This window comes from Somniosus microcephalus, chromosome 15 (genome assembly GCF_052327205.1).
Source record: "Somniosus microcephalus isolate GS21.2 chromosome 15, FLI_Smic_1.0, whole genome shotgun sequence".
Classification (NCBI taxonomy): Eukaryota; Metazoa; Chordata; class Chondrichthyes; order Squaliformes; family Somniosidae; genus Somniosus; species Somniosus microcephalus.
This window is the reverse complement of record NC_141001.1, coordinates 6562768-6589751: the sequence shown is the minus strand read 5'-3', so window position 1 is coordinate 6589751 and position 26984 is coordinate 6562768. Positions and strand designations below refer to the sequence as shown.

At 54.8% G+C, this 26984-nt stretch overlaps 1 protein-coding gene across 1 annotated transcript in view; it reads left to right on the top strand.

Annotated features, from left to right (window-relative positions):
• The window catches only part of psmc3 (proteasome 26S subunit, ATPase 3), a 26680-nt gene extending 4389 nt beyond the window's left edge, over positions 1-22291 (top strand). The window contains exons 2-12 of the mRNA XM_086007476.1: positions 2046-2126; positions 2616-2741; positions 8621-8725; positions 10007-10069; positions 10380-10517; positions 10788-10931; positions 14183-14331; positions 15480-15576; positions 19842-19987; positions 20322-20403; positions 22006-22291. Coding sequence (XP_085863602.1) covers positions 2046-2126; positions 2616-2741; positions 8621-8725; positions 10007-10069; positions 10380-10517; positions 10788-10931; positions 14183-14331; positions 15480-15576; positions 19842-19987; positions 20322-20403; positions 22006-22116 — 1242 coding nt within the window. The 3' untranslated portion in view covers positions 22117-22291. The remainder of the gene's footprint in view (positions 1-2045; positions 2127-2615; positions 2742-8620; positions 8726-10006; positions 10070-10379; positions 10518-10787; positions 10932-14182; positions 14332-15479; positions 15577-19841; positions 19988-20321; positions 20404-22005) is intronic.
• The last annotated feature ends 4693 nt before the right edge of the window (positions 22292-26984 follow it).

Here is a 26984-nt window from a genome sequence, read left to right as displayed (position 1 = left end):
GAGGGGGGGAGAGTGAGGGAGGGAGAGGGGGAGAGAGGGAGGGGGGGGGGAGCGAGGGAGGGGGAGAGAGCGGAGCGAGGAGGGGGGGGGGGGGGAGAGGGCGAGGGGGGATGAGGGCGAGGGAGGAGGGGGGGAGAGAGCGAGCGAGGGAGGGGGGGGGGGGAGAGGGCGAGGGGGGAGAGGGCGAGGGAGGGAGGGGGGGGAGAGGGCGAGGGGGAGAGGGCGAGGGGGAGGGCGAGGGAGGGAGGGGGGGGAGAGGGCGAGGGAGTGAGGGGGAGGGAGGGGGAGAGGGCGAGGGAGTGAGGGGGGAGGGAGGGGGAGAGGGCGAGGGAGTGAGGGCGAGGGGGGGATGAGGGCGAGGGAGGGGGGGCGAGGGAGTGGGAGAGGGCGAGGGGGGGAGAGTGAGGGAGGGAGAGGGCGAGGGAGGGAGGGGGGGAGAGTGAGGGAGGGAGGGAGCGAGTGAGGGAGGGAGGAGCGAGCGAGTGAGGGAGGGAGGGAGTGAGAGAGGGCGAGGGGGGAGAGGGCGAGTGAGGGAGGGAGAGGGCGAGGGGGAGAGGGCGAGTGAGGGAGGGAGAGGGCGAGGGAGGGAGGGGGAGCGAGGGAGGGAGAGAGCGAGCGAGGGAGGGAGGGGGAGAGGGCGAGGAGGGGGCGAGGGGGAGGGAGGGGGGGAGAGGGCGAGGGGGGGAGGCGAGGGGGAGAGGGCGAGGGAGGGAGAGGGGGGGAGCGAGGGAGGGCGAGGGGGGGGAGGGCGAGGGGGAGAGGGCGAGGGAGGGGGGGAGGGCGAGAGGGGGAGGGAGGGGGCGAGGGAGGGAGGGGGCGAGGGGGAGGGGGGAGAGGGCGAGGGAGTGAGGGCGAGGGAGTGAGGGGGAGAGGGCGAGGGAGTGAGGGCGAGGGAGGGGGGGAGAGGGCGAGGGAGGGGGAGAGGGCGAGCGGGGGGGAGGGGAGGGGGGGAGAGTGAGCGGGGGAGGGAGGGGGAGAGAGTGAGCGGGGAGGGAGGGGGAGAGAGTGAGCGGGGGAGGGAGGGGGAGAGAGTGAGCGGGGGAGGGAGGGGGAGAGAGTGAGCGGGGGAGGGAGGGGGAGAGAGTGAGCGGGGGAGAGATAGAGGATAGAGAGAGAGGGAGGGAGAGATAGAGGATAGAGAGAGAGGGAGGGAGAGATAGAGGATAGAGAGAGAGGGAGGGAGAGATAGAGGATAGAGAGAGAGGGAGGGAGAGATAGAGGATAGAGAGAGAGGGAGGGAGAGAGGGAGGGAGAGTGTGTGAGGGAGAGAGAGGATCGAGAGAGTGGGAGGGAGAGAGGGAGGGGAGAGTGTGTGAGGGAGAGAGAGAGAGAGTGTGTGTGTGAGGGAGGGAGAGAGAGGATCGAGAGAGTGTGAGAGAGAGAGAGATAGAGTTATAGAGGATAGAGAGAGAGAGAGTGAGGAGAGAGAGAGAGTGAGTGAGTGTGAGAGGGAGAGGGAGAGATAGAGAATGAGAGAGAGAGAGAGAGATAGAGGATAGAGAGAGTGTGGGAGAGAGAGAGTGTGAGTGTGAGGGGGGGGAGAGAGTGAGAGAGAGTGTGTGTGAGGGAGGGAGAGAGGATAGAGAGAGTGTGATAGAGTGAGGGAGGGGGAGTGTGAGAGAGAGAGGATAGAGTGTGAGGGAGGGAGAGGGAGTGTGGGAGGGAGGGAGTGTGGGAGGGAGGGAGTGTGGGAGGGAGGGAGTGTGGGAGGGAGAGGGAGGTGTGTGTGGGAGAGGGAGTGTGTGTGGGAGAGGGAGAGGGAGTGTGTGTGGGAGAGGGAGTGTGTGTGGGAGAGGGAGAGGGAGTGTGAGGGGGAGAGGGAGTGTGAGGGGGAGAGGGAGTGTGTGTGTGTGTGAGGGGGAGAGGGAGTGTGTGAGGGAGGATAGAGAGAGAGCGCGAGAGAGTGAGACCGCGGGGTAGGGGCAGGAGGGAGGAAAAGAGTGAGAGTGTGTGTCTGGGGAGGGAGTGTGTGTTTACCTGTCTGGAGTGTTAATCTCTGTCGGTTTCTCTTTCTCCCTCCCCCACCGATGGTTTGTTTTTTGCAGGATGGAATCGGTGAAGAGGTGCTTAAAATGTCCACTGAGGAGATTGTTCAGCGTACACGACTGCTGGACAGTGAGATTAAGGTAAATTATCGTGCCTTGTTCAGCAGTTACAATCACCAGCCGTAGTGGGGCTGCTCCCTAGCGAGCAGAAGACCTCGTTTCTTCTCGGCCTGTGCCCAATAGCTGATCTAAATGGGACAACGGCAGATGTGCTCCAATTGGCCTCAGTGGCCCTGGATTCGGGGAGAGGGGATTGGTCCTGTTCAGTGCCGTGTGACACCTATTGAAAGCTGCATGTGTGTTGGGTTTGGAGCGGATCAAGCACGGCTGTGATGCTTTCCATGGTTGAATAGCCTGCCAATACTCCCATTCTGGGTTGACGTGGGCAATGGCCACATGAGCGAGATACCCCAGTGAGGGATTCTGTTTGAATTGACTCTGGATTGTGCCTCTTCGCAGTGGCTCTGTGCTTGGCGTAGAGCCTGGTCCAGGGACGATGTGCAGTCTGTGTGCACAGTGCTTTCCCTGGTGTTGTGTCTGGATTTGACGTAAGCTGTGTCTGATTGGCAGATCATGAAGAGCGAGGTGCTGAGAGTCACACATGAGCTGCAGGCCATGAAAGACAAAATCAAAGAGAATAGCGAGAAGATCAAAGTCAACAAGACCCTGCCATACTTGGTCTCCAATGTCATTGAGGTGAGTGCGTGAGGCAGTCTGATGGATACAGGTTTGTCCTGCCCTGCCCAAAGCTCCGTAAGCTGGCAGGAGCGCAGCAGATGATGGCAGCACTAGGCTGGCAGTTTGTGGGATTGAGGAATGGGATTGGGTTGGTGGGGAATGGGGTTAGGAGCCCTGTAATTTCTTTTGGCCATGCGCGGCCCCTTTAAGGGGCTGGGCGGGCCTTTCAAAATACCGCACATGCGCGGTTTTTGCATTTAAAAGCCGATTGCGCGGGTTCCCCGGAGCACTGCACGGCCCCGCACCTTACAGGGAATGTTGCATAGAAGTGTTGGGATTGGGGGATGGGGCTAGGAGTGTGCGGGATTGGGAAATGGGGTTAGTGTACAGGATTGGGGAATGGGGCTAGGAGTGTACGGATTGGGAAATGGGGTTAGTGTACAGGATTGGGGAATGGGGCTAGGAGTGTACGGGATTGGGGGATGGGGCTAGGAGTGTGCGGGATTGGGGAATAAGAACATAAGAAATAGGAGCAGGAGTAGGCCAATCGGCCCCTCGAGCCTGCTCCACCATTCAATAAGATCACGGCTGATCTGATCCTAACCTCAAATCTTCTATCACTCTCCATCCCACCCGAACCCATGTGATCTCCCGGGAGAGGCGAAAAACCAGATAAAAAACCCAATGGCCAATTTGGGAGAAAAAATCTGGGCAATTCCTCTCCAACCCATCTAGGCGATCGAAACTCTTCCAGGGGATCACTCTGTCACTATATTTTCTACAGTACTTACCTTCTGTAAAGGCGATCTCCACCCCAGCCAGGAACAGGAATAGAACCATCTCCTGAAATCTAACACAGAATTAGAACACAAGAAGTAGGAGCAGAACCAGGCTACACGGCCCCTGGGCCCGCTCCACTACCCACAGGGCCATGACTATTCCGAATCTAGACTCATGTCCAATTTCCTGCCCGCTCCCCATAACCCTTAATTCCCTTTACTTCTAGGAAACTATCTATTTCTGTTTTAAATGTATTTAATGATGTAGCTTCCACAGCTTTCTGGGGCAGCAAATTCCACAAACCTACCACCCTCTGAGTGAAGAAGTTTCTCCTCATCTCAGTTTTGAAAGAGCAGCCCCTTATTTTAAGATTATGCCCCCTAGTTCTAGTTTCACCCATCATCGGGAACATCCTCACCGCATCCACCCGATCAAGCCCCTTCACAATCTTATATGTTTCAATAAGATCGCCTCTCATTCTTCTGAACTCCAATGAGTAGAGTCCCAATCTACTCAACCTCTCCTCATATGACCACCCCCTCATCCCCGGGATTAACCGAGTGAACCTTCTTTGTACCGACTCAAGAGCAAGTATGTCTTTTCTTAAGTATGGACACCAAAACTGTATGCAGTATTCCAGGTGCGGTCTCACCAATACCTTGTACAACTGCAGCAATACCTCCCTGTTTTTATATTCTATCCCCTAGCAATAAAAGCCAACATTCCATTGGCCTTCTTGATCACTTGCTGCACCTGCATACTAACCTTTTGAGTTTCGTGCACCAGGACCCCCAGATCCCTTTGTACTACAGTACTTTCCAGTTTCTTGCCATTAAGATAATAACTTGCTCTATGATTTTTCCTGCCAAAGTGCATAACCTCACACTTTCCAGTATTGTATTCCATCTGCCAAATCTCTGCCCACTTACTTAGCCTGTCTATGTCCCCTTGCAGGTTTTTTATGTCCTCCTCACTCACTACTTTCCCTCCCATCTTAGTATCATCTGCAAACTTTGATATGTTACACTCGGTCCCCTCCTCCAAATCGTTAATATAGATTGTAAAGAGTTGGGGACCCAGTACTGACCCCTGCGGAACACCACTAGTTACTGATTACTGAGTTAGGAGTGCAGGAATGGGGAATGGGGTTAGGAGTATGCAGGATTGGGGAATGGGGTTAGGAGTGTGCGGGATTGGGGAATGGGGTTAGGACTGTGGGATTGGGGAATGGGGGTAGCAGTGTATGGGATTGGGGAATGGGGTTAGGAGTGTGGGATTGGGGAATGGGGTTAGTGTACGGGATTGGGGAATGGGATTAGCAGTGTGTGGGATTGGGGAATGGGGTTAGCAGTGTGCGGGATTGGGAATGGGGTTAGCAGTGTGCGGGATTCGGGAATGAGTGCGGGAATGGGGTTAGCAGTGGGGGAATGGGGTTAGTGTATGGGATTGGGGAATGTGGGATTGGGGAATGGGGTTAGGAGTGTACGGGATTGGGAAATGGGGTTAGTGTACGGGATTGGGGAATGGGGTTAGGAGTGTGCGGGAATGGGGTTAGTATGTGGGATTGGGGAATGGGTTAGGAGTGATGGGGAATGGGTTAGGAGTGTGCGGGAATGGGGAATGGGTTAGGAGTGTGCGGGAATGGGGAATGGGTTAGGAGTGTGCGGGAATGGGGTTAGCAGTGTGCGGGTTTGGGGAATGGGGTTAGGAGTGAGCGGGATTGGGGAATGGGGTTAGGAGTGAGCGGGATTGGGGAATGGGGTTAGGAGTGAGCGGGAATGGGGAATGGGGCTAAGAGTGCGGGTTTGGGGAATGGGGTTAGGAGTGAGCGGGATTGGGGAATGGGGCTAGGAGTGAGCGGGAATGGGGTTAGGAGTGAGCGGGATTGGGGAATGGGGTTAGGAGTGTGTGGGATTGGGGAATGGGGTTAGGAGTGTACGGGATTGGGAAATGGGGTTAGTGTACGGGATTGGGGAATGGGGTTAGGAGTGAGCGGGATTGGGGAATGGGGTTAGGAGTGAGCGGGATTGGGGAATGGGGTTAGGAGTGAGCGGGAATGGGGAATGGGGCTAAGAGTGCGGGTTTGGGGAATGGGGTTAGGAGTGAGCGGGATTGGGGAATGGGGCTAGGAGTGAGCGGGAATGGGGTTAGGAGTGAGCGGGATTGGGGAATGGGGTTAGGAGTGTGTGGGATTGGGGAATGGGGTTAGGAGTGTACGGGATTGGGAAATGGGGTTAGTGTACGGGATTGGGGAATGGGGTTAGGAGTGTGCGGGAATGGGGTTAGGAGTGAGCGGGAATGGGGAATGGGTTAGGAGTGATGGGGAATGGGTTAGCAGTGTGCGGGTTTGGGGAATGGGGTTAGGAGTGAGCGGGAATGGGGTTAGGAGTGAGCGGGAATGGGGTTAGGAGTGAGCGGGAATGGGGAATGGGGCTAAGAGTGTCCGGGTTTGGGGAATGGGGTTAGGAGTGAGCGGGATTGTGGAATGGGGCTAGGAGTGAGCGGGAATGGGGTTAGGAGTGAGTGGGATTGGGGAATGGGGCTAGGAGTGAGCGGGAATGGGGTTAGGAGTGAGCGGGATTGGGGAATGGGGTTAGGAGTGAGCGGGATTGGGGAATGGGGCTAGGAGTGCAGGATTGGGGCTCGGGGTATGCGGGATTGGGGAATGGGGTTAGGAGTGCGGGAATGGGGTTAGGAGTGTGTGGGAATGGGGTTAGTATGTGGGATTGGGGAATGGGGTTAGTGTGTTGGATTGGGGAATGGGGTTAGCAGTGTGCGGGTTTGGGGAATGGGGTTAGGAGTGAGCGGGATTGGGGAATGGGGCTCGGAGTGAGCGGGAATGGGGTTAGGAGTGAGTGGGATTGGGGAATGGGGCTAGGAGTGAGCGGGAATGGGGTTAGGAGTGAGCGGGATTGGGGAATGGGGTTAGGAGTGAGCGGGATTGGGGCTAGGAGTGTGCGGGATTGGGGAATGGGGCTAGGAGTGTGCGGGAATGGGGTTAGGAGTGTGCGGGATTGGGGAATGGGGTTAGGAGTGTGCGGGATTGGAGAATGGGGTTAGGAGTGTGCGGGATTGGGGAATGGGGTTAGGAGTGTGCGGGATTGGGGAATGGAGCTAGGAGTGAGCGGGATTGTGGAATGGGGCTAGGAGTGAGCGGGATTGTGGAATGGGGCTAGGAGTGCGGGATTGGGGAATGGGGCTAGGAGTGTGCGGGATTGGGGAATGGGGTTAGGAGTGTGCGGGATTGGGGAATGGGGTTAGTGTACGGGATTGGGGAATGGGGTTAGGAGTGTGCGGGAATGGGGTTAGGAGTGAGCGGGAATGGGGAATGGGGCTCGGAGTGAGCGGGAATGGGGTTAGGAGTGAGTGGGATTGGGGAATGGGGCTAGGAGTGAGCGGGAATGGGGTTAGGAGTGAGCGGGATTGGGGAATGGGGTTAGGAGTGAGCGGGATTGGGGCTAGGAGTGTGCGGGATTGGGGAATGGGGCTAGGAGTGTGCGGGAATGGGGTTAGGAGTGTGCGGGATTGGGGAATGGGGTTAGGAGTGTGCGGGATTGGAGAATGGGGTTAGGAGTGTGCGGGATTGGGGAATGGGGTTAGGAGTGTGCGGGATTGGGGAATGGAGCTAGGAGTGAGCGGGATTGTGGAATGGGGCTAGGAGTGAGCGGGATTGTGGAATGGGGCTAGGAGTGCGGGATTGGGGAATGGGGCTAGGAGTGTGCGGGATTGGGGAATGGGGTTAGGAGTGTACGGGATTGGGAAATGGGGTTAGTGTACGGGATTGGGGAATGGGGTTAGGAGTGTGCGGGAATGGGGTTAGGAGTGAGCGGGAATGGGGAATGGGTTAGGAGTGATGGGGAATGGGTTAGCAGTGTGCGGGTTTGGGGAATGGGGTTAGGAGTGAGCGGGAATGGGGTTAGGAGTGAGCGGGAATGGGGTTAGGAGTGAGCGGGAATGGGGAATGGGGCTAAGAGTGTCCGGGTTTGGGGAATGGGGTTAGGAGTGAGCGGGATTGTGGAATGGGGCTAGGAGTGAGCGGGAATGGGGTTAGGAGTGAGTGGGATTGGGGAATGGGGCTAGGAGTGAGCGGGAATGGGGTTAGGAGTGAGCGGGATTGGGGAATGGGGTTAGGAGTGAGCGGGATTGGGGAATGGGGCTAGGAGTGCAGGATTGGGGCTCGGGGTATGCGGGATTGGGGAATGGGGTTAGGAGTGCGGGAATGGGGTTAGGAGTGTGTGGGAATGGGGTTAGTATGTGGGATTGGGGAATGGGGTTAGTGTGTTGGATTGGGGAATGGGGTTAGCAGTGTGCGGGTTTGGGGAATGGGGTTAGGAGTGAGCGGGATTGGGGAATGGGGCTCGGAGTGAGCGGGAATGGGGTTAGGAGTGAGTGGGATTGGGGAATGGGGCTAGGAGTGAGCGGGAATGGGGTTAGGAGTGAGCGGGATTGGGGAATGGGGTTAGGAGTGAGCGGGATTGGGGCTAGGAGTGTGCGGGATTGGGGAATGGGGCTAGGAGTGTGCGGGAATGGGGTTAGGAGTGTGCGGGATTGGGGAATGGGGTTAGGAGTGTGCGGGATTGGAGAATGGGGTTAGGAGTGTGCGGGATTGGGGAATGGGGTTAGGAGTGTGCGGGATTGGGGAATGGAGCTAGGAGTGAGCGGGATTGTGGAATGGGGCTAGGAGTGAGCGGGATTGTGGAATGGGGCTAGGAGTGCGGGATTGGGGAATGGGGCTAGGAGTGTGCGGGATTGGGGAATGGGGTTAGGAGTGTGCGGGATTGGGGAATGGGGTTAGGAGTGTGCGGGATTGGGGAATGGGGTTAGGAGTGTGCGGGATTGGGGAATGGAGCTAGGAGTGAGCGGGATTGTGGAATGGGGCTAGGAGTGAGCGGGATTGTGGAATGGGGCTAGGAGTGCGGGATTGGGGAATGGAGCTAGGAGTGCGGGATTGGGGAATGGAGCTAGGAATGTGCGGGTTTGGGGAATGGAGCTAGGAGTGAGTGGGATTGTGGAATGGGGCTAGGAGTGTGTGGGATTGGGGAATGGGGCTAGGAGTGCGGGATTGTGGTATAAATGTTGAATTCCACTCACTGCTTCCCCTTGATTCTGTGTCTTAGTTACTGGACGTTGATCCGAATGACCAGGAGGAGGACGGAGCAAACGTTGATCTGGATTCCCAGCGGAAAGGGAAATGCGCTGTGATTAAAACATCCACCCGTCAGGTGAGGGCTTTGATGGCTGCAGGTTTCAGGAAACGTTAGCTGTGCTGGTGTCTGTGTTCGATGGATGGTGTCCTTGTACTGCGTGTGCTGAACTAGGTGGGACAGGAATACACTTTGTGGTGTGACATGAGAATGTAGAGGTGTGAGTGAGCAGAGCTTTGAAACACAACGCATGTCTTTCATAAATAACAACAGAAAATGCTGGAAATACTCAGCAGGCCAGGCAGCATCCGTGGAGAGAGAAACAGGTTAACGTTTCAGGTCTGGGACCCGTCATCAGAACTGGAGATGTAACAGATATTAAGCAGATGCAGAGATGGGATGGGGGGGGGGTGTTAGGGTTAGGGGGGCGGTTAGGAGGGGAGGAAGGAATTGAAAGAATATCCTGTACTTTTGTAAGAGGCAGGAAAGATAAAATGTTGCAAATGGGAATGGCAAAAATCATACAGCATGAAAAATGGGGGCAGGGATAATTATCTGAAATTGTTGAACTCAATGTTGAGTCCGGCAGACTGTAAAGTGCCCAATCGAAAGATGAGGTGCTGTTCCTCGAGCTTACGTTGAGCTTCATTGGAACAATGCAATAGCCCGAGGACAGTGAGATCAGAGTGGGAGTGAAGCGGTGAATTAAAGTGACAGGCGACCGGAAGCTCAGGGTCACCCGTACGGACTGAACGGAGGTGTTCCGCAAAGCGGTCGCCCAATCTACGTTTGGTCTCCCCAATGTAGAGGAGACTGCATTGTGAGCAGCGAATACAGTATATTAAATTGCAAGAAGTACAAGTAAATTCCTTTCCCCCCCCCCCCCTGTTTCTGCACCTGCTTAATATCTGTTACATCTCCAGCTTTTTCCAGTTCTGATGAAGGGTCCCAGACCTGAAACGTTAACTCTGTTTCTCTCTCCACGGATGCTGCCTGACCTGAGTATTTCCAGCATTTTCTGTTGTTATTTCAGATTTCCAGCATCCGCAGTATTTTGCTATCGTATTCATGTCTTGCATATTTGACTACTCTCAGGCCCACTGAAAATAAGGCAGTTTGAGCCCAGCTAGTGAGCTGTCGATCCTGTCGGCCAGCAGGAGAGAGGGGGGTGGGCTGGCTGGTTATTCTCAGTTAGACTTGGCAGTGGAAGTCTGAGCCCCTTATGGACCAGCCCCCCGCCTTCAGATAGGGCGTGTAGAACTGATTGAAATCCCCGCTGCCTGGGAGAGGCTCGGAAGCTGTGCGTCAGCCGGTTTTGGTTGATCCGCGATTTAACCGTGACTTCTGTGTTTTCCACAGACCTACTTCCTGCCGGTGATTGGACTGGTTGATGCCGAGAAGCTGAAGCCTGGTGATCTGGTGGTGAGTCCATCGTCCTTGTTTCCTTATCCGTGTCCCACTCCTCACCTTCTCTTCCTTCTCCGGACATGCATTGCAAGTGGGTTTAACCTTTAACCTTTCAGTCATGTGGTCCTACTGTGTGTTGTCGTCTACCTGCTCACACACCTTGAGGGTGGGTTTGCGAGTGTCCCTCCACCTATGTGTGACGCCTAGTTATGCACTGACCTTTTGGCCTGTGCGCCTCTGTCGCCGCCTGTGCGCCTCTGTCGCCGCCTGTGCGCCTCTGTCGCCGCCTGTGCGCCTCTGTGTAATCTCCCACCTTCTCTTCCAGGGTGTGAACAAGGATTCCTACCTGATCCTGGAGACACTGCCGACGGAGTACGACTCTCGGGTCAAGGCCATGGAGGTGGATGAGCGACCAACTGAGCAGTACAGCGATGTCGGGGGGCTAGACAAGCAGATTCAGGAGGTCAGTCAGCGCCCGTAGTGCTGGGGTTTGACGTGTGCACGTTTAGGCCAGAGAGGAGGGTGGCACTGCGGGCAGGGGGATCCCACCAGTACCCACACTCGGAACATTGGTCACCAATTTCCCTTTTGATTAAAGGGAAGGGATACAGCCAAAGAGCAGCGGTTTTTAACAGAGGGGCTGTAGTGCGTGGTGCTGATTGAGGGGCTCTGCGTGTGCGAGAGCCTTTAGCACTGACTCTTCCTGTAATGGTCCTGATGTCTCTCTCTGCAGCTGGTTGAAGCCATCGTCCTTCCCATGAATCACAAGGAGAAGTTTGAGAATCTAGGGATCCAGCCTCCGAAGGGAGTTCTGATGTATGGACCGCCGGGAACAGGGAAGACCTTGCTGGCCAGAGCCTGTGCTGCACAGACGAAGGTGAGTGGCAGAGAGCTGTAGGTCTGTGTGGGGGAGTACTGCACAAACTAGCATGCTTAGCCTAACTCTGCGATCCAACAAATAATAAGTTTAACTGAGCGATACAGAAACGTTTTTGCAGTTCATTTGTTCTCTCTTGATTCAAGCTCGACAGGATGTACTGGAAAGGCTGGGTAAGCTTAGAGTAGACAAGTCGTCTGGTCCAGATGGCTTCCAACCCAGGTTGCTAAGGGAATTGGGGGAGGAGATAGCGGAAGGGCTTGCCTTAATTTTCCGATCTTCCTTAGATGCGGGGGAAGTGCCTGAGGATTGGAAAGTGGCAAATGTGACCCTATTGTTCAAGAAAGGGTGTAAGGACAATCCTAGTAACAACAGGCCGGTCAGTTTAACATCAGTGGTGGGTAAAGTTTTAGAAATTATAATCAAGGAAAAAATTAACGTGCCCTTGGAGAGGTTTAAGCTAATTAAGGAGAGCCAACACGGATTTGTAAAAGGCAGATCGTGTTTGACTAATTGAATTTTTTGATGAAGCAACAGAGAGGATTGATGAAGGGAATGCAATGGATGTTGTCTACATGGATTTTCAGAAGGCGTTTGACAAAGTGCCACATAGACGGCTGGTTAACAAAATTGAGGCTCATGGAATAGGTGAGTCAGTGGCAGCTTGGATAAGGAATTGGCTTAAGGACAGAACACAGCGAGTTGTGTTAAATGGCTGTTTTTCAGACTGGAGGATGGTAGACTGGTGTTCCCCAAGGGTCAGTGCTGGGGCCACTGCTTTTCTTGATATATATAAATGACCTGGATATTGGAATACAGAGTAGAATTTCTAAATTTGCCAATGACACCAAACTTGGGGGTGTGGCAAACAGTGATGATGATACCAATCGACTGCAACAGGACATAGAAAGGCTCGCAGAATGGGCAGACAAGTGGCAGATGGAATTTAATACAGAGAAGTGTGAGGTGATGCATTTTGGCAGAAGGAACAGGGAGAGGCAATATACACTTAATGGCACAGTTTTACAGAGCGTGCAGGGACAGAGGGACCTGGGAGTTAATGTGCATAGGTCCCTGAAGGTGGCGGGACATATTGAGAGAATGGTTAGCAAAGCATATGGGATCTTGGGCTTCATAAATAGAGGTATTGAGTACAAAAGTAGAGAAGTTATGCTGAACCTTTATAAAGTGCTGGTTAGGCCACAACTGGAGTATTGTGTCCAGTTCTGGCCACCACACTTTAGGAAGGATGTGAAGGCTCTTGAGAGGGTGCAGAGGAGATTTACCAGAATGGTTCCGGGGTTGGGGGATCTTAGCTACAAGGACAGGTTGGAGAAGCTGGATTTGTTTTCATTAGAGCAAAGGAGGTTGCGGGGTGATTTGATCGAGGTGTACAAGATTATGACGGGTTTGGATAGGCTAGACGGGGAAAGGCTGTTCCCACTAGTTGATGGTACAAGGACTAGGGGACACAGATTTAAGGTTGTGGACAAGAGATACAGGGGGGACGTGAGGAAAACATTTTTACGCAGCGAGTGGTGAGGACCTGGAACTCGCTGCCGACAGAAGTGGTGGAAGCGGAGACACTCAATGTTTTCAAGGGGAGACTGGATAGGCACTTGAGGGAAATAAACTTGCAGGGCTACGGGGATAGAGCGGGGGAATGGGACTGACTGGATTGCTCTACAGAGAGCCGGCACGGACTCGATGGGCCGAATGGCCGCCTCCTTTGCTATATGAGTCTATGACTCATCATTAGACCTGTTACCGCAGGTGAAAAGGGGCCTCCGGTGCCTCAGGTTTGGGCCACGGGCAACTTGTGGCAGTTGGACCCCAGCATGAACTAGCCCACAGTTCAACTCCAACCTATCTGTCTCACTCACAGAGGCCACGTGCATGACTGTTGTGAGCAAAGAAGTTGTCACATTGGTGCAGGGAGAGGGCAATTTCCAGAACTTAAAACACTCCTGGGAGAGTGTAGAGGGAGCTTCGCTCTGTATAAAAGATTATTACACAAGATCAGGGCTCGTGGGGTTGGGGGTAATATACTAGCATGGATCGAGGCTTGGTTAATGGACAGAAAACAGAGTAGGGGTAAATGGATCTTTTTCAGGTTGGCAGGTTGTAACTAGTGGGGTGCTGCAAGGATCCGTGTTGGGGCCTCCGCTATTTACAATCTATATTAATGACCTAGATGAAGGGACCGAGTGTAATGTATCCAAGTTTGCTGACGATACAAAGCTAGGTGGGACAGTAAGCTGTGAGGAGAACGCAAAGAGTCTGCAAAGGGATATAGATAGACTTGGTGAGTGGGCAGTAAGGTGGCAGATGGAGTATAATGTGGGGAAATGTGAGGTTATTCACTTTGGTAGGAAGAATAGAAAAACAGAATATTTTTTAAATGGTGAAACTTTCAAATGTTGGTGTTCAGAGAGATTTGGGTGTCCTCGTGCAAGAAACACAGAAAGCTAGCATACAGGTACAGCAAGCAATAAGGAAGGCAAATGGCATGTTGGCCTTTATTGCAAGGGGATTGGAGTATAGAGTAAGGAAGTCTTGCTCCAATTGTACAGGGCCTCGGTGAGACCACACCTGGAGTACTGGGCACAGTTTTGGTCTCCTTATCTAAGGAAGGATATACTTGCCTTGGAGGCGGTGCAACGAAGGTTCACTAGATTGATTCCTGGGATGAGAGGGCTGTCCTATGATGAGAGATTGTGTAGAATGGGCCGATACTCTCTGGAGTTTAGAAGAATGAGAGGTGATCTCATTGCAACATACAACATTCTGAGGGGGATTGACAGGGTAGATGCTGAGAGGTTGTTTCCCCCTGGCTGGAGTGTCTGGAACTAGCGGGCATAGTCTCAGGATAAGGAGTAGGCCATTTATGACCGAGATGAGGAGGAATTTCTTCACTCCGAGGATTGTGAATCTTTGGAATTCTCTGCCCCAGAGGGCTGTGAATGCTGAGTCTTTGAGTATATTCAGGGCTGAGATCGATAGATTTTTGGACTCTTGGGGAATCAAGGGATATGGAGATCGGGCGGGAAAGTGGAGTTGAGGTCGATGATCAGCCATGATCTTATTGAATGGTGGAGCAGGCTCGAGGGGCCGTGTGGCCTACTCCTGCTCCTATTTCTTATGTTCTTATGTATCTAACCTGTGTTGTACCCTCCTGGGAGTGTTTGATGGAACAGTGCAGATGGAGCTTTACTCTATATCTGACCTTTCGCCCTGTCTCCTCACTGTAGGCTACTTTCCTGAAACTGGCGGGGCCACAGCTGGTCCAGATGTTTATTGGCGATGGTGCGAAGCTGGTTCGTGATGCTTTTGCCTTGGCCAAAGAGAAGGCGCCGTCCATCATCTTCATAGACGAGCTGGACGCCATCGGAACAAAACGGTGAGGCAACCGACTGGCTCCATATTATAGAGGGTGGGTGGGGAAGAGTGTCAGTGTTTTTGGGGGGGGGGGGGAGGGAGGGAGGGAGAGTGTCGATGTTTTTCCCGGGGGCGGGGGTAGTGTCTGTGTTTTGCCGAGGGGTGGGCAGAGGCCTGGGGGAGTGTCTGTGTTCTGTTGGGTTGGGGGGGCGGAGTGTAGGCGTCCCGCTTTTGTGGGGGGGAGGGGGGAGTGCCAGTATTCTGTTGGGGTGCCTGAGTCCTGCTGGGGTGGGGGTGCCTGTGTTCTGGGTTGGAGGGGGGGAATGATGAGAATGCCAGTGATCTGTGGTGGGGGGCGCGCTGGTGTTTGAGAGGTGGGGGGGAATGTGGGTGTTCTGTTTTTGGGGGGGGGGGGGCGGAGTGTCTGTTCTATTTTGCGGGGGGGGGGGGGTGGAGTGTCTTCTGTTTTGGGGGGGTGGAGTGTGTTCTATTTTGGGGGGGGTGGAGTGTCTTCTGTTTTGGGGGGGGGTGGAGTGTCTTCTATTTTGGGGGGGGGTGGAGTGTCTGTTCTATTTTGGGGGGGGGGGTGGAGTGTCTGTTCTGTTTTGGGGGGGCGGAGTGTGTTTGGGGGGGTGTCTGTTCTGTTTTGGGGGGCGGAATGTCTGTTCTGTTTTGGGGGCGGAGTGTTCTGTTTTGGGGGGAGGAGTGTCTGTTCTGTTTTGGGGGGGAGGAGTGTCTGTTCTGTTTTGGGGGGGCGGAGTGTCTTCTGTTTGGGGGGGGTGTCTCCTGTTTTGGGGGGGCGGAATGTCTTCTGTTCTGGGGGGGCGGAGTGTCTGTTCTGTTTTGGGGGCGGAGTGTCTGTTCTGTTTTGGGGGGGCGGAGTGTCTTCTGTTCTGGGGGGTGGAGTGTCTGTTCTGTTTTGGGGGGGGTGGAGTGTCTGTTCTGTTTTGGGGGGCGGAGTGTCTGTTCTGTTTTGGGGGTGGAGTGTCTGTTCTGTTTTCGGGGGGGAGGGGGTGGAGTGTCGCCGGCACCTTAGACGGTGGAAGGAGATTGTCGGTGCCGTGTTATGTGGGGATGTGACTGTTGTGCTATGGGGTGAAGGGGTGGAATGTCGGTCCCGTATTACCTGAGGAGTGTCCATAGGTAACACTTGGGTTCTGTCTGTTACAGGTTTGACAGTGAAAAGGCTGGTGACCGGGAGGTTCAGCGAACAATGTTGGAGCTGCTCAATCAGCTGGATGGCTTCCAGCCAAATACCCTCGTCAAGGTGAATGCAGGGAAAATAAGTGTGTGGCAGTAGCTTCCTGTGTTGGGGTGATGCTCCCTACAACTATTACAGAGGATATACAGCACAGAAACAGGCCATTCGGCCCAACCAGTCCATGCTGGCGTTTAAGCTCCACTTGAGCCTCCTCCTGTCTTTCCTCTAACTCTATCAGCATAACCCTCTATTCCCTTCTCCCTCATATGCTTGTCTAGCCTCCCCTTAAATGCATCTATACTATTCACTTCAACCACTCCCCGTGGTAGCGAGTTCCACATTCTCACCACTCTCTGGGTAAAGAAGTTTCTCCTGAATTCCCTATTGGATTTCTTGGTGACTATCTTATATTGATGGCCTCTAGTTTTGCTCTTCCCCACAAGTGGAAACATTCTCTCTGTATCGACTCTATCAAAACCTTTCATCATTTTAAAGACCTCTATTAGGTCACCCCTCAGCCTTCTCTTTTCAAGAGAAAAGCGACCCAGCCTGTTCATCCTTTCCTGATAGGTATAACCTCACATTTCTGGGATCATCTTTGTAAATCTTCTCTGCACCCTCTCCAGTGCCTCTATATCCTTTTAATAATGTGGCGACCAGAATTGTACACTGTACTCCAAGTGTGGTCTAACCAAGGTTCGATACACGTTTAGTATAACTTCTCTACTTTTCAATTCTCTCTCTCTAGAAATAAACCCTAGTGCTTGGTTTGCTTTTCTGTGGCCTTGTTAACCTGTGTCACTACTTTTAGTGATTTGTGTATTTATACTCCGCGATCCCTTTGCTCCTTTACCCCACCTAGACTCACACCGTCCAATGTGCGACCCATCTATTCCTACCAAAATGTAATCCCTCACATTTATGTGTTGAAATTCATTTGCCAATTATATGCCCATTCTGCAAGTTTAGTAATGACTTCCTGTAATTTGCTGCAGATGAAAATAAGATTGGCAAAGAGAGAATGAGAGTAGAATGGCGATTAACATAAAAGGGAACCCCAAAATCTTCTTCCAGCTTGTAAACAGGAGGTGGGGTGGGGCCTATTAGGGACAAAGAAAGTGATATATGCTTAGAGGCACAGGGCAAGGCTAGAATACTGAATGAGTACTTTGTATCGGTGTTTACTAAGGAGGTGGATGCAGACAAAATATCAGAAGTGGAAAAGGTAGAAGCAATGGAAGGGGTGAAAATTGATAGACAGGATGTACTAGAAAGGCTGGGTATGCTCCAGGATAAGTCGCCAGGTCCAGATGGCTTGCATCTCAGGTTACTAACAGAATTGGGGGAGGAGATAGCGGAAGGGCTTGCCATAATTTTCCGATCTTCCCTCGATGCAGGGGGAGGTACCTGAGGATTGGAAAGTGGCAAATGTGACACCATTGTTCAAGAAAGGGTGCAAGGGCAATCCTAGTAACTACAGGCCGGTCAGTTTAACATCAGTGGTGGGTAAAGTTTTAGAAACAATAATCAAGGAAAAAATTAACGGGCACCTGGAGAGGTTTAAGCTAATTAAGGAGAGCCAACACGGATTTGTAAAAAGGCAGATTGTGTTTGACTAATCTAATTGAATTTTTTGATGAAGTAACAGAGAGGATTGATGAAGGGAATGCAATGGATGTTGTCTACATGGATTTTACGAAGGCGTTTGACAAAGTACCACATAGAAGGCTGGTTAACAAAATTGAGGCTCATGGAATAGGTGGGTCAGTGGTAGCTTGGATAAGGAATTGGCTTAAGGACAGAAAACAGCGAGTTGTGGTAAATGGCTGGTTTTCAGAGGATGGTAGACAGTGGTGTTCCCCAAGGGTCAGTGCTGGGGCCACTGCTTTTCTTGATATATATAAATGACCTGGACATTGGAATACAGAGTAGAATTTCTAAATTTGCCGATGACGCCAAACTTGTGGGCGGGGGGAGGGTGGTATGGGTGTGGCAAACAGTGAGGATGATACCAATCGACTGCAACAGGACGCAGAATGGGCAGACAAGTGGCAAATGGAATTTAATACAGAGAAGTGTGAGGTGATGTATTTTTGCAGAAGAAACAGGGAGAGGCAATATACACTTAATGGCACAGTTTTACAGAGTGTATAGGGACAGAGGAACTGGGAGTTAATGTGGCGGGACATATTGAGAGTAGTTAGCAAAGCATATGGGATCTTGGGCTTCATAAATAGAGGTATTGAGTACAAAAGTAGTGAAGTTATGTTGAACCTTTATAAAGCGCTGGTTAGGCCACAACTGGAGTATTGCATCCAGTTCTGGTCACCACACTTTAGGAAGGATGTGAAGGACCTTGAGAGGGTACAGAGGAGATTTACCAGAATGGTTTTTGGGATGAGGGATCTTCGCTACAAGGACAGGTTGGAGAAGCTGGATTTGTTTTCATTAGCGCAAAGGAGGTTGAGGGGTGATTAGATAGAGGTGTACAAGGCTGTTCCCACTAGTTGATGGTACAAGGACTAGGGGACACAGATTCTATATACTTTACATCTACTGAATTACCCTTGTCTACTCTCTGTTACCTCTTCAAAAAATTTAATGAAGTTGGTCAAGCAAGACTTTCCCTTTTGGAATCCATGCTGACTATATTGGCACACTCTGCGCACCCCTGCTAATATTGACACATTCCTGGGGACCCCTGCAAATATTGGTGCACTCCTGAGGACCCCTGCTAATATTGACACACTCCTGAAGATCCCTGCAAATATTGGCACACTCCTGTGGTCCCCTGCTAATATTGGCACCCTCTGCGCACCCCTGCAAATATTGGCACACTCCTGGGGACCCCTGCTAATATTGACGTACTCCTGGGGACCCCTGCTAATATTGGCGCATTCCTGGGGTACCCTGCAAATATTGGCACACTCCTTAGGCTGCCATAATTATTGGCACACCCCTGCAAATATTGGTACACTCCCGGGGCCCCTGGAAATATTGGCGCGCTCCCGGGGCCCCTGGCAATATTGGCGCGCTCCCGGGGCCCCTGGAAATATTGGCACGCTCCCGGGGCCCCTGGAAATATTGGTGCGCTCCCGGGGCCCCTGGAAATATTGGTGCGCTCCCGGGGCCCCTGGAAATATTGGTGTGCTCCCGGGGCCCCTGGAAATATTGGCGCGCTCCCGGGGCCCCTGGAAACATTGGTGCGCTCCCAGGCCGCCGGAAATATTGGTGCGCTCCCGGGGCCCCTGGAAACATTGGTGCGCTCCCAGGCCACCGGAAATATTGGCGCGCTCCCGGGGCCCCTGGAAACATTGGTGCGCTCCCAGGCCGCCGGAAATATTGGCGCGCTCCCGGGGCCCCTGGAAATATTGGCGCGCTCCCAGGCCGCCGGAAATATTGGCGCGCTCCCGTTGGCAGGAAGCAGGGTCCATCCCCTGGTCTGTGCTGAGTTAGCTGGTCGTTTCGGGTCGGGCTTGAGTCTTACAGTTAGCCTCAGCACCCCTGAGCTGTAAGCTTTGAGGCTTTGCTATTAAAAGCTCTATAGAAAGGCTTTAACAGTCTAAAGGATCAATGTCGAGAGGCCGTGGCCAAAGCAACAGAGTATTGGGTTGTATTAACAGGGCCATTCAATATAAAACAAAGTACAACATTTTGTGCTTGTACAAGACCTCGAGTGCACCTCGTGTAGAATACTGCACCCAGTTCTGGCCCTCCTGCCTGGTCTGTGATATAGAGGCTTTGGAAAAGGCTGATTCCCAGCTTAAACAACCTTACTTACTCAGTTAGGCTTAAGAAGCCGGGTCTGTTCACTTTCGAGATGTGTGATTGAGATAAATAAAATAGTTCAAGGACTAGATTGTGTTTCTCCTGATAGATTATCTTTGTTTGATAGATTGGGGTAGACCAGGGTCATTTTTTATGTCGGAGTTAGGGCTAGGTTCGATGTTGGCTGGTTCTTCTTTTCCCAGAGGATAGTAAACCTATGGAGCAAGTTACCAGCTCGTATGGTAAGTGCTGACTCCCAGCAAACCGTCAAAGGAGAGCCAGACCGGTTCCTGGCTGGGGTAATTAAAGGTAGCTGATATACCAGGTAATATAAACATGGACCTTGTGGTCTCCTGGGCTACCTTTGATCGCCTGAGGGTTGGAGAGGAATTTTCCCCAATTAGCTGTAGGTTTTCTCTCTCCCTGGAGATTACATGGCTGCTGTGGGGATAGGGTGAGGAGTCTAAACATGGAGCAGTTTACCCATCCTATATGTATCTGTGCAGCCCTTCTCTGGTGTTTGGACATGGTTTGACCAGCCTTCTCCCCATTTCCCCCTGCAGGTGATTGCGGCCACCAACCGGGTGGACATCCTAGATCCAGCCTTGCTGCGGTCCGGCAGACTTGACCGCAAGATCGAGTTCCCGATGCCCAACGAGGAGGCACGGGCCAGGATTATGCAGATTCACTCCAGGAAGATGAACGTAAGGTGAGGGCACCCATTGGATAGTCCATGGGCTGGAGGGGGTCAGCCTAAGACCGTGCCCCACTACAGATTTACCATGTCTCCCTGCTCCTGGTCTCATCGCATCCTGTGTCCTACTGGCCCATGGAGCCGATCTCGAACTAACCAAATGTGTAACTAGGAGATTGTAGGGGTGGGCTCTGTAACTGTACACAAAGATGCGGTTAATGCTGTTAACATGTGCTGGTAAAGCCATTAGTTAATGACTGGTTAATAGCCTCCACATTAAGGTGTGGTGGTGGAGTCTCCTAGTTAATGACTGGTTGGTTAATACTAAATCCCTGTTGTTGCTCCGCAGTCCTGATGTGAACTATGAGGAGTTGGCTCGATGCACCGATGACTTTAATGGAGCTCAGTGCAAGGCTGTGTGTGTGGAAGCGGTGAGTATAACTCTCGGAGACCGGGTGCCGTGTGTCGGGATAGAGAGAACTCCCAGAGACCAGGAGCCGTGTGTCGGGATAGAGAGAACTCCCGAAGACCGGGAACCATGTGTCCAGATAGAGAGAACTTCCGGAGATCGGGAATAGTGTGTCGGGATAGCGAGAACTCCCGGACACTGGGAACATTGTGTCCGGATAGAGAGAACTCCTGGAGACCGGGAGCCGTGTGTCCGGATAGATAGAACTCCCGGAGACTGGGAACCATGTATCGGGATAGAGAGAACTCCCGGAGACTGGGAACAGTGCGTCAGGATAGAGAACACTCCGGGAGACCGGGAACAGTGTGTCGGGTTAGAAAGAACTCCCGAGACTGGGAACCATGTGTCGGGATAGAGAACTCCCGGAGATCGGGAACAGTGTGTCGAGATGGAGAGAACTTCCGGAGATCGGGAACAGTGTGTCAGGATAGAAAACTCCCGGAATCCGGGAACAGTGTGTCCAGATATAGCGAACTCCTGGAGATTGGGAACAGTGTGTCAGGATAGAGAACACTCCCGGAGATCGGGAACAGTGTGTCAGGATAGAGAACTCCCGGAGACCGGGGACAGTGTGTCGCGATAGAGCGAACTCCCGGAGATCAGGAAAATGTGTCGAGATAGAACTCCCGGAGATCGGGAACATTGTGTCGAGATGGAGAGACCTGCTGGAGACCGGGAACAGTGTGTCGGGATAGAGCGAACTCCCGGAGATCGGGAACAGTATGTCAGGGTAGAGAGCTCCCGGAGATGTCAGGATAGAGCGAACTCCCGGAGACCGGGAACAGTGTGTCAGGATAGAGAGAACTCCCGGAGCCTGGGAACCATGTGTCGGGTTAGAGAACACTCCGGGAGACCGGGAACAGTGTGTCGGGATGGAGAACACTCCGGGAGACCGGGAACAGTGTGTCGGGTTAGAGAACACTCCGGGAGACCGGGAACAGTGTGTCGGGATGGAGAACACTCCGGGAGACCGGGAACAGTGTGTCGGGTTAGAGAGAACTCCCGGAGACCGGGAACCATGTGTCGGGTTAGAGAACACTCCGGGAGACCGGGAACAGTGTGTCGGGTTAGAGAGAACTCCCGGAGACTGGGAACCATGTGTCGGGATGGAGAACACTCCGGGAGCAGTGTGTCAGGATAGAGAACTCCCGGAATCCGGGAACAGTGTGTCCAGATATAACGAACTCCTGGAGATCGGGAACAGTGTGTCAGGATAGAAAGAACTCCCGGAGATCAGGAACAGTGTGTCGGGATAGAGCGAACTCCTGGAGATTGGGAGCAGTGTGTTGGGATAGAGTAAACTCCCGGAGCTGGGGGTTGATGCCCTGCCCTTGGAGTGGGGGGCTGATGTTCGGTGCTGGTTACAGACACCGTTATGAAGAGTTGCCCGACTCCTGTCGGCTGAGTGCTGTGCTGCCCATTTGCCCTTTACCTGGTCTTGTCCTGTATGAAACCCACACTCAACACTCCCTGAAGGATGAGTTTACACAGGCTTTTCCCCACTCTCTGGATTGTGAGATGCCCTGAGCTGGTTTTTTGATGGTGTTTTCTTTTAATCTGACAGGGTATGATCGCTTTGCGCAGAGAGGCAACAGCGCTCACACACGAGGATTACATGGAGGGCATCCTGGAGGTCCAGGCCAAGAAAAAAGCCAACCTACAATACTACGCCTAGAACATGGACACCAAGATCGGCAGGGGGAAGGGGCAGGGGTAGAGCATCCTACAATGCTATGCCTAGAACACGGGCACCAAAACCGGCCGGGGAAGGGCATCTCGCTGGTGTAACCCACTGTAGACGTGCAATCTCTGCAGTTATATTCAATAAAGTAATTTTTTTTCCACATTAATTGGAGTCGCTCAGCCTAGTATGTGGAGTATTGGGTTATCTACGCACAATGCCAGTGCACAGAGCAGCCCCATCAGTCTCCTGGTCCAATGGGGTGGGGGTGAGGGCTTCATTTACCCCCATCAGTCTCCTGGTCCAATGGGGTGGGGGCGAGGGCTTCATTTACCCCCATCAGTCTCCTGGTCTGGGGGGGCAGCATTAACCTCCATCAGTCTCCTGGTCTGGGGGGCAGCATTAACCTCCATCAGTCCCCTGGTCGGGGGGGGCAGCATTAACCTCCATCAGTCTCCTGGTCTGGGGGGCAGCATTAACCCCCATCAGTCCCCTGGTCTGGGGGGGCAGCATTAACCTCCATCAGTCTCCTGGTCTGGGGGGGCAGCATTAACCTCCATCAGTCCCCTGGTCCGGGGGGGCAGCATTAACCTCCATCAGTCTCCTGGTCCGGGGGGGCAGCATTAACCCCCATCAGTCCCCTGGTCGGGGGGGGGCAGCATTAACCCCCATCAGTCCCCTGGTCGGGGGGGGGCAGCATTAACCCCCATCAGTCCCCTGGTCTGGGGGGCAGCATTAACCTCCATCAGTCTCCTGGTCCGGGGGGGCAGCATTAACCCCCATCAGTCCCCTGGTCGGGGGGGGGCAGCATTAACCTCCATCAGTCCCCTGGTCGGGGGGGGGCAGCATTAACACCCATCAGTCCCCTGGTCGGGGGGGGGGCAGCATTAACCCCCATCAGTCCCCTGGTCTGGGGGGCAGCATTAACCCCCATCAGTCTCCTGGTCCGGGGGGGCAGCATTAACCTCCATCAGTCCCCTGGTCGGGGCGGGGCAGCATTAACCCCCATCAGTCTCCTGGTCTGGGGGGGCAGCATTAACCTCCATCAGTCTCCTGGTCTGGGGGGGCAGCATTAACCCCCATCAGTCTCCTGGTCTGGGGGGCAGCATTAACCTCCATCAGTCTCCTGGTCTGGGGGGGCAGCATTAACCCCCATCAGTCCCCTGGTCCGGGGGGGCAGCATTAACCCCCATCAGTCTCCTGGTCTGGGGGGGCAGCATTAACCCCCATCAGTCTCCTGGTCTGGGGGGGGCAGCATTAACCCCCATCAGTCTCCTGGTCTGGGGGGGGCAGCATTAACCCCCATCAGTCTCCTGGTCTGGGGGGGCAGCATTAACCCCCATCAGTCTCCTGGTCCGGGGGGGGGCAGCATTAACCCCCATCAGTCTCCTGGTCTGGGGGGGGCAGCATTAACCTCCATCAGTCCCCTGGTCTGGGGGAGGCAGCATTAACCCCCATCAGTCCCCTGGTCTGGGGGGGCAGCATTAACCCCCATCAGTCTCCTGGTCCGGGGGGGGCAGCATTAACCCCCATCAGTCCCCTGGTCCGGGGGGGCAGCATTAACCCCCATCAGTCTCCTGGTCCGGGGGGGGGCAGCATTAACCCCCATCAGTCTCCTGGTCCGGGGGGGCAGCATTAACCCCCATCAGTCTCCTGGTCCGGGGGGGCAGCATTAACCCCCATCAGTCTCCTGGTCTGGGGGGCAGCATTAACCCCCATCAGTCTCCTGGTCCGGGGGGGCAGCATTAACCCCCATCAGTCTCCTGGTCCGGGGGGGCAGCATTAACCCCCATCAGTCTCCTGGTCTGGGGGGCAGCATTAACCCCCATCAGTCTCCTGGTCCGGGGGGGGCAGCATTAACCTCCATCAGTCTCCTGGTCCGGGGGGGCAGCATTAACCTCCATCAGTCCCCTGGTCTGGGGGGCAGCATTAACCTCCATCAGTCTCCTGGTCCGGGGGGGCAGCATTAACCCCCATCAGTCCCCTGGTCTGGGGGGCAGCATTAACCTCCATCAGTCTCCTGGTCCGGGGGGGCAGCATTAACCCCCATCAGTCCCCTGGTCCGGGGGGGCAGCATTAACCCCCATCAGTCTCCTGGTCCGGGGGGGCAGCATTAACCTCCATCAGTCTCCTGGTCTGGGGGGGCAGCATTAACCTCCATCAGTCTCCTGGTCCGGGGGGGCAGCATTAACCTCCATCAGTCTCCTGGTCTGGGGGGGCAGCATTAACCCCCATCAGTCTCCTGGTCGGGGGGGCAGCATTAACCCCCATCAGTCCCCTGGTCAGGGGGGGGCAGCATTAACCCCCATCAGTCTCCTGGTCCGGGGGGGCAGCATTAACCCCCATCAGTCCCCTGGTCCGGGGGGGCAGCATTAACCCCCATCAGTCTCCTGGTCTGGGGGGCAGCATTAACCCCCATCAGTCCCCTGGTCCGGGGGGGCAGCATTAACCCCCATCAGTCTCCTGGTCCGGGGGGGCAGCATTAACCCCCATCAGTCCCCTGGTCCGGGGGGGCAGCATTAACCCCCATCAGTCTCCTGGTCCGGGGGGGCAGCATTAACCTCCATCAGTCTCCTGGTCTGGGGGGGGCAGCATTAACCTCCATCAGTCTCCTGGTCCGGGGGGGCAGCATTAACCCCCATCAGTCTCCTGGTCTGGGGGGGCAGCATTAACCCCCATCAGTCTCCTGGTCTGGGGGGGGGCAGCATTAACCCCCATCAGTCTCCTGGTCTGGGGGGGCAGCATTAACCTCCATCAGTCTCCTGGTCCGGGGGGGGCAGCATTAACCCCCATCAGTCTCCTGGTCTGGGGGGGCAGCATTAACCTCCATCAGTCTCCTGGTCCGGGGGGGCAGCATTAACCCCCATCAGTCTCCTGGTCTGGGGGGGCAGCATTAACCTCCATCAGTCTCCTGGTCTGGGGGGGGCAGCATTAACCCCCATCAGTCCCCTGGTCCGGGGGGGCAGCATTAACCTCCATCAGTCTCCTGGTCCGGGGGGGCAGCATTAACCCCCATCAGTCCCCTGGTCTGGGGGGCAGCATTAACCCCCATCAGTCTCCTGGTCCGGGGGGGCAGCATTAACCCCCATCAGTCCCCTGGTCTGGGGGGCAGCATTAACCCCCATCAGTCCCCTGGTCTGGGGGGCAGCATTAACCCCCATCAGTCTCCTGGTCTGGGGGGGCAGCATTAACCTCCATCAGTCCCCTGGTCTGGGGGGGCAGCATTAACCCCCATCAGTCTCCTGGTCCGGGGGGGCAGCATTAACCCCCATCAGTCTCCTGGTCCGGGGGGGGCAGCATTAACCCCCATCAGTCTCCTGGTCTGGGGGGCAGCATTAACCCCCATCAGTCTCCTGGTCTGGGGGGGCAGCATTAACCCCCATCAGTCTCCTGGTCCGGGGGGGCAGCATTAACCTCCATCAGTCTCCTGGTCTGGGGGGCAGCATTAACCCCCATCAGTCTCCTGGTCTGGGGGGGCAGCATTAACCCCCATCAGTCTCCTGGTCCGGGGGGGCAGCATTAACCTCCATCAGTCTCCTGGTCTGGGGGGCAGCATTAACCCCCATCAGTCTCCTGGTCTGGGGGGCAGCATTAACCCCCATCAGTCTCCTGGTCCGGGGGGGGCAGCATTAACCCCCATCAGTCTCCTGGTCCGGGGGGGCAGCATTAACCTCCATCAGTCTCCTGGTCTGGGGGGGCAGCATTAACCTCCATCAGTCTCCTGGTCCGGGGGGGCAGCATTAACCCCCATCAGTCTCCTGGTCCGGGGGGGGCAGCATTAACCCCCATCAGTCTCCTGGTCCGGGGGGGCAGCATTAACCTCCATCAGTGTCCTGGTCTGGGGGGGCAGCATTAACCTCCATCAGTCTCCTGGTCCGGGAGGGCAGCATTAACCCCCATCAGTCTCCTGGTCCGGGGGGGCAGCATTAACCTCCATCAGTCTCCTGGTCCGGGGGGGCAGCATTAACCCCCATCAGTCTCCTGGTCTGGGGGGGCAGCATTAACCTCCATCAGTCTCCTGGTCTGGGGGGGGCAGCATTAACCCCCATCAGTCTCCTGGTCCGGGGGGGCAGCATTAACCCCCATCAGTCTCCTGGTCTGGGGGGGGCAGCATTAACCCCCATCAGTCTCCTGGTCCGGGGGGGCAGCATTAACCCCCATCAGTCCCCTGGTCTGGGGGGGGCAGCATTAACCCCCATCAGTCTCCTGGTCCGGGGGGGGCAGCATTAACCCCCATCAGTCTCCTGGTCCGGGGGGGGCAGCATTAACCCCCATCAGTCTCCTGGTCCGGGGGGGGCAGCATTAACCCCCATCAGTCCCCTGGTCTGGGGGGGCAGCATTAACCTCCATCAGTCTCCTGGTCCGGGGGGGGCAGCATTAACCCCCATCAGTCTCCTGGTCAGGGGGGGCAGCATTAACCTCCATCAGTCCCCTGGTCCGGGGGGGGCAGCATTAACCCCCATCAGTCCCCTGGTCTGGGGGGGGCAGCATTAACCCCCATCAGTCCCCTGGTCTGGGGGGGGCAGCATTAACCCCCATCAGTCTCCTGGTCCGGGGGGGGGCAGCATTAACCCCCATCAGTCTCCTGGTCTGGGGGGGCAGCATTAACCCCCATCAGTCTCCTGGTCTGGGGGGGCAGCATTAACCCCCATCAGTCTCCTGGTCCGGGGGGGCAGCATTAACCCCCATCAGTCCCCTGGTCTGGGGGGCAGCATTAACCCCCATCAGTCCCCTGGTCCGGGGGGGCAGCATTAACCCCCATCAGTCTCCTGGTCCGGGGGGGCAGCATTAACCCCCATCAGTCCCCTGGTCCGGGGGGGCAGCATTAACCCCCATCAGTCTCCTGGTCCGGGGGGGCAGCA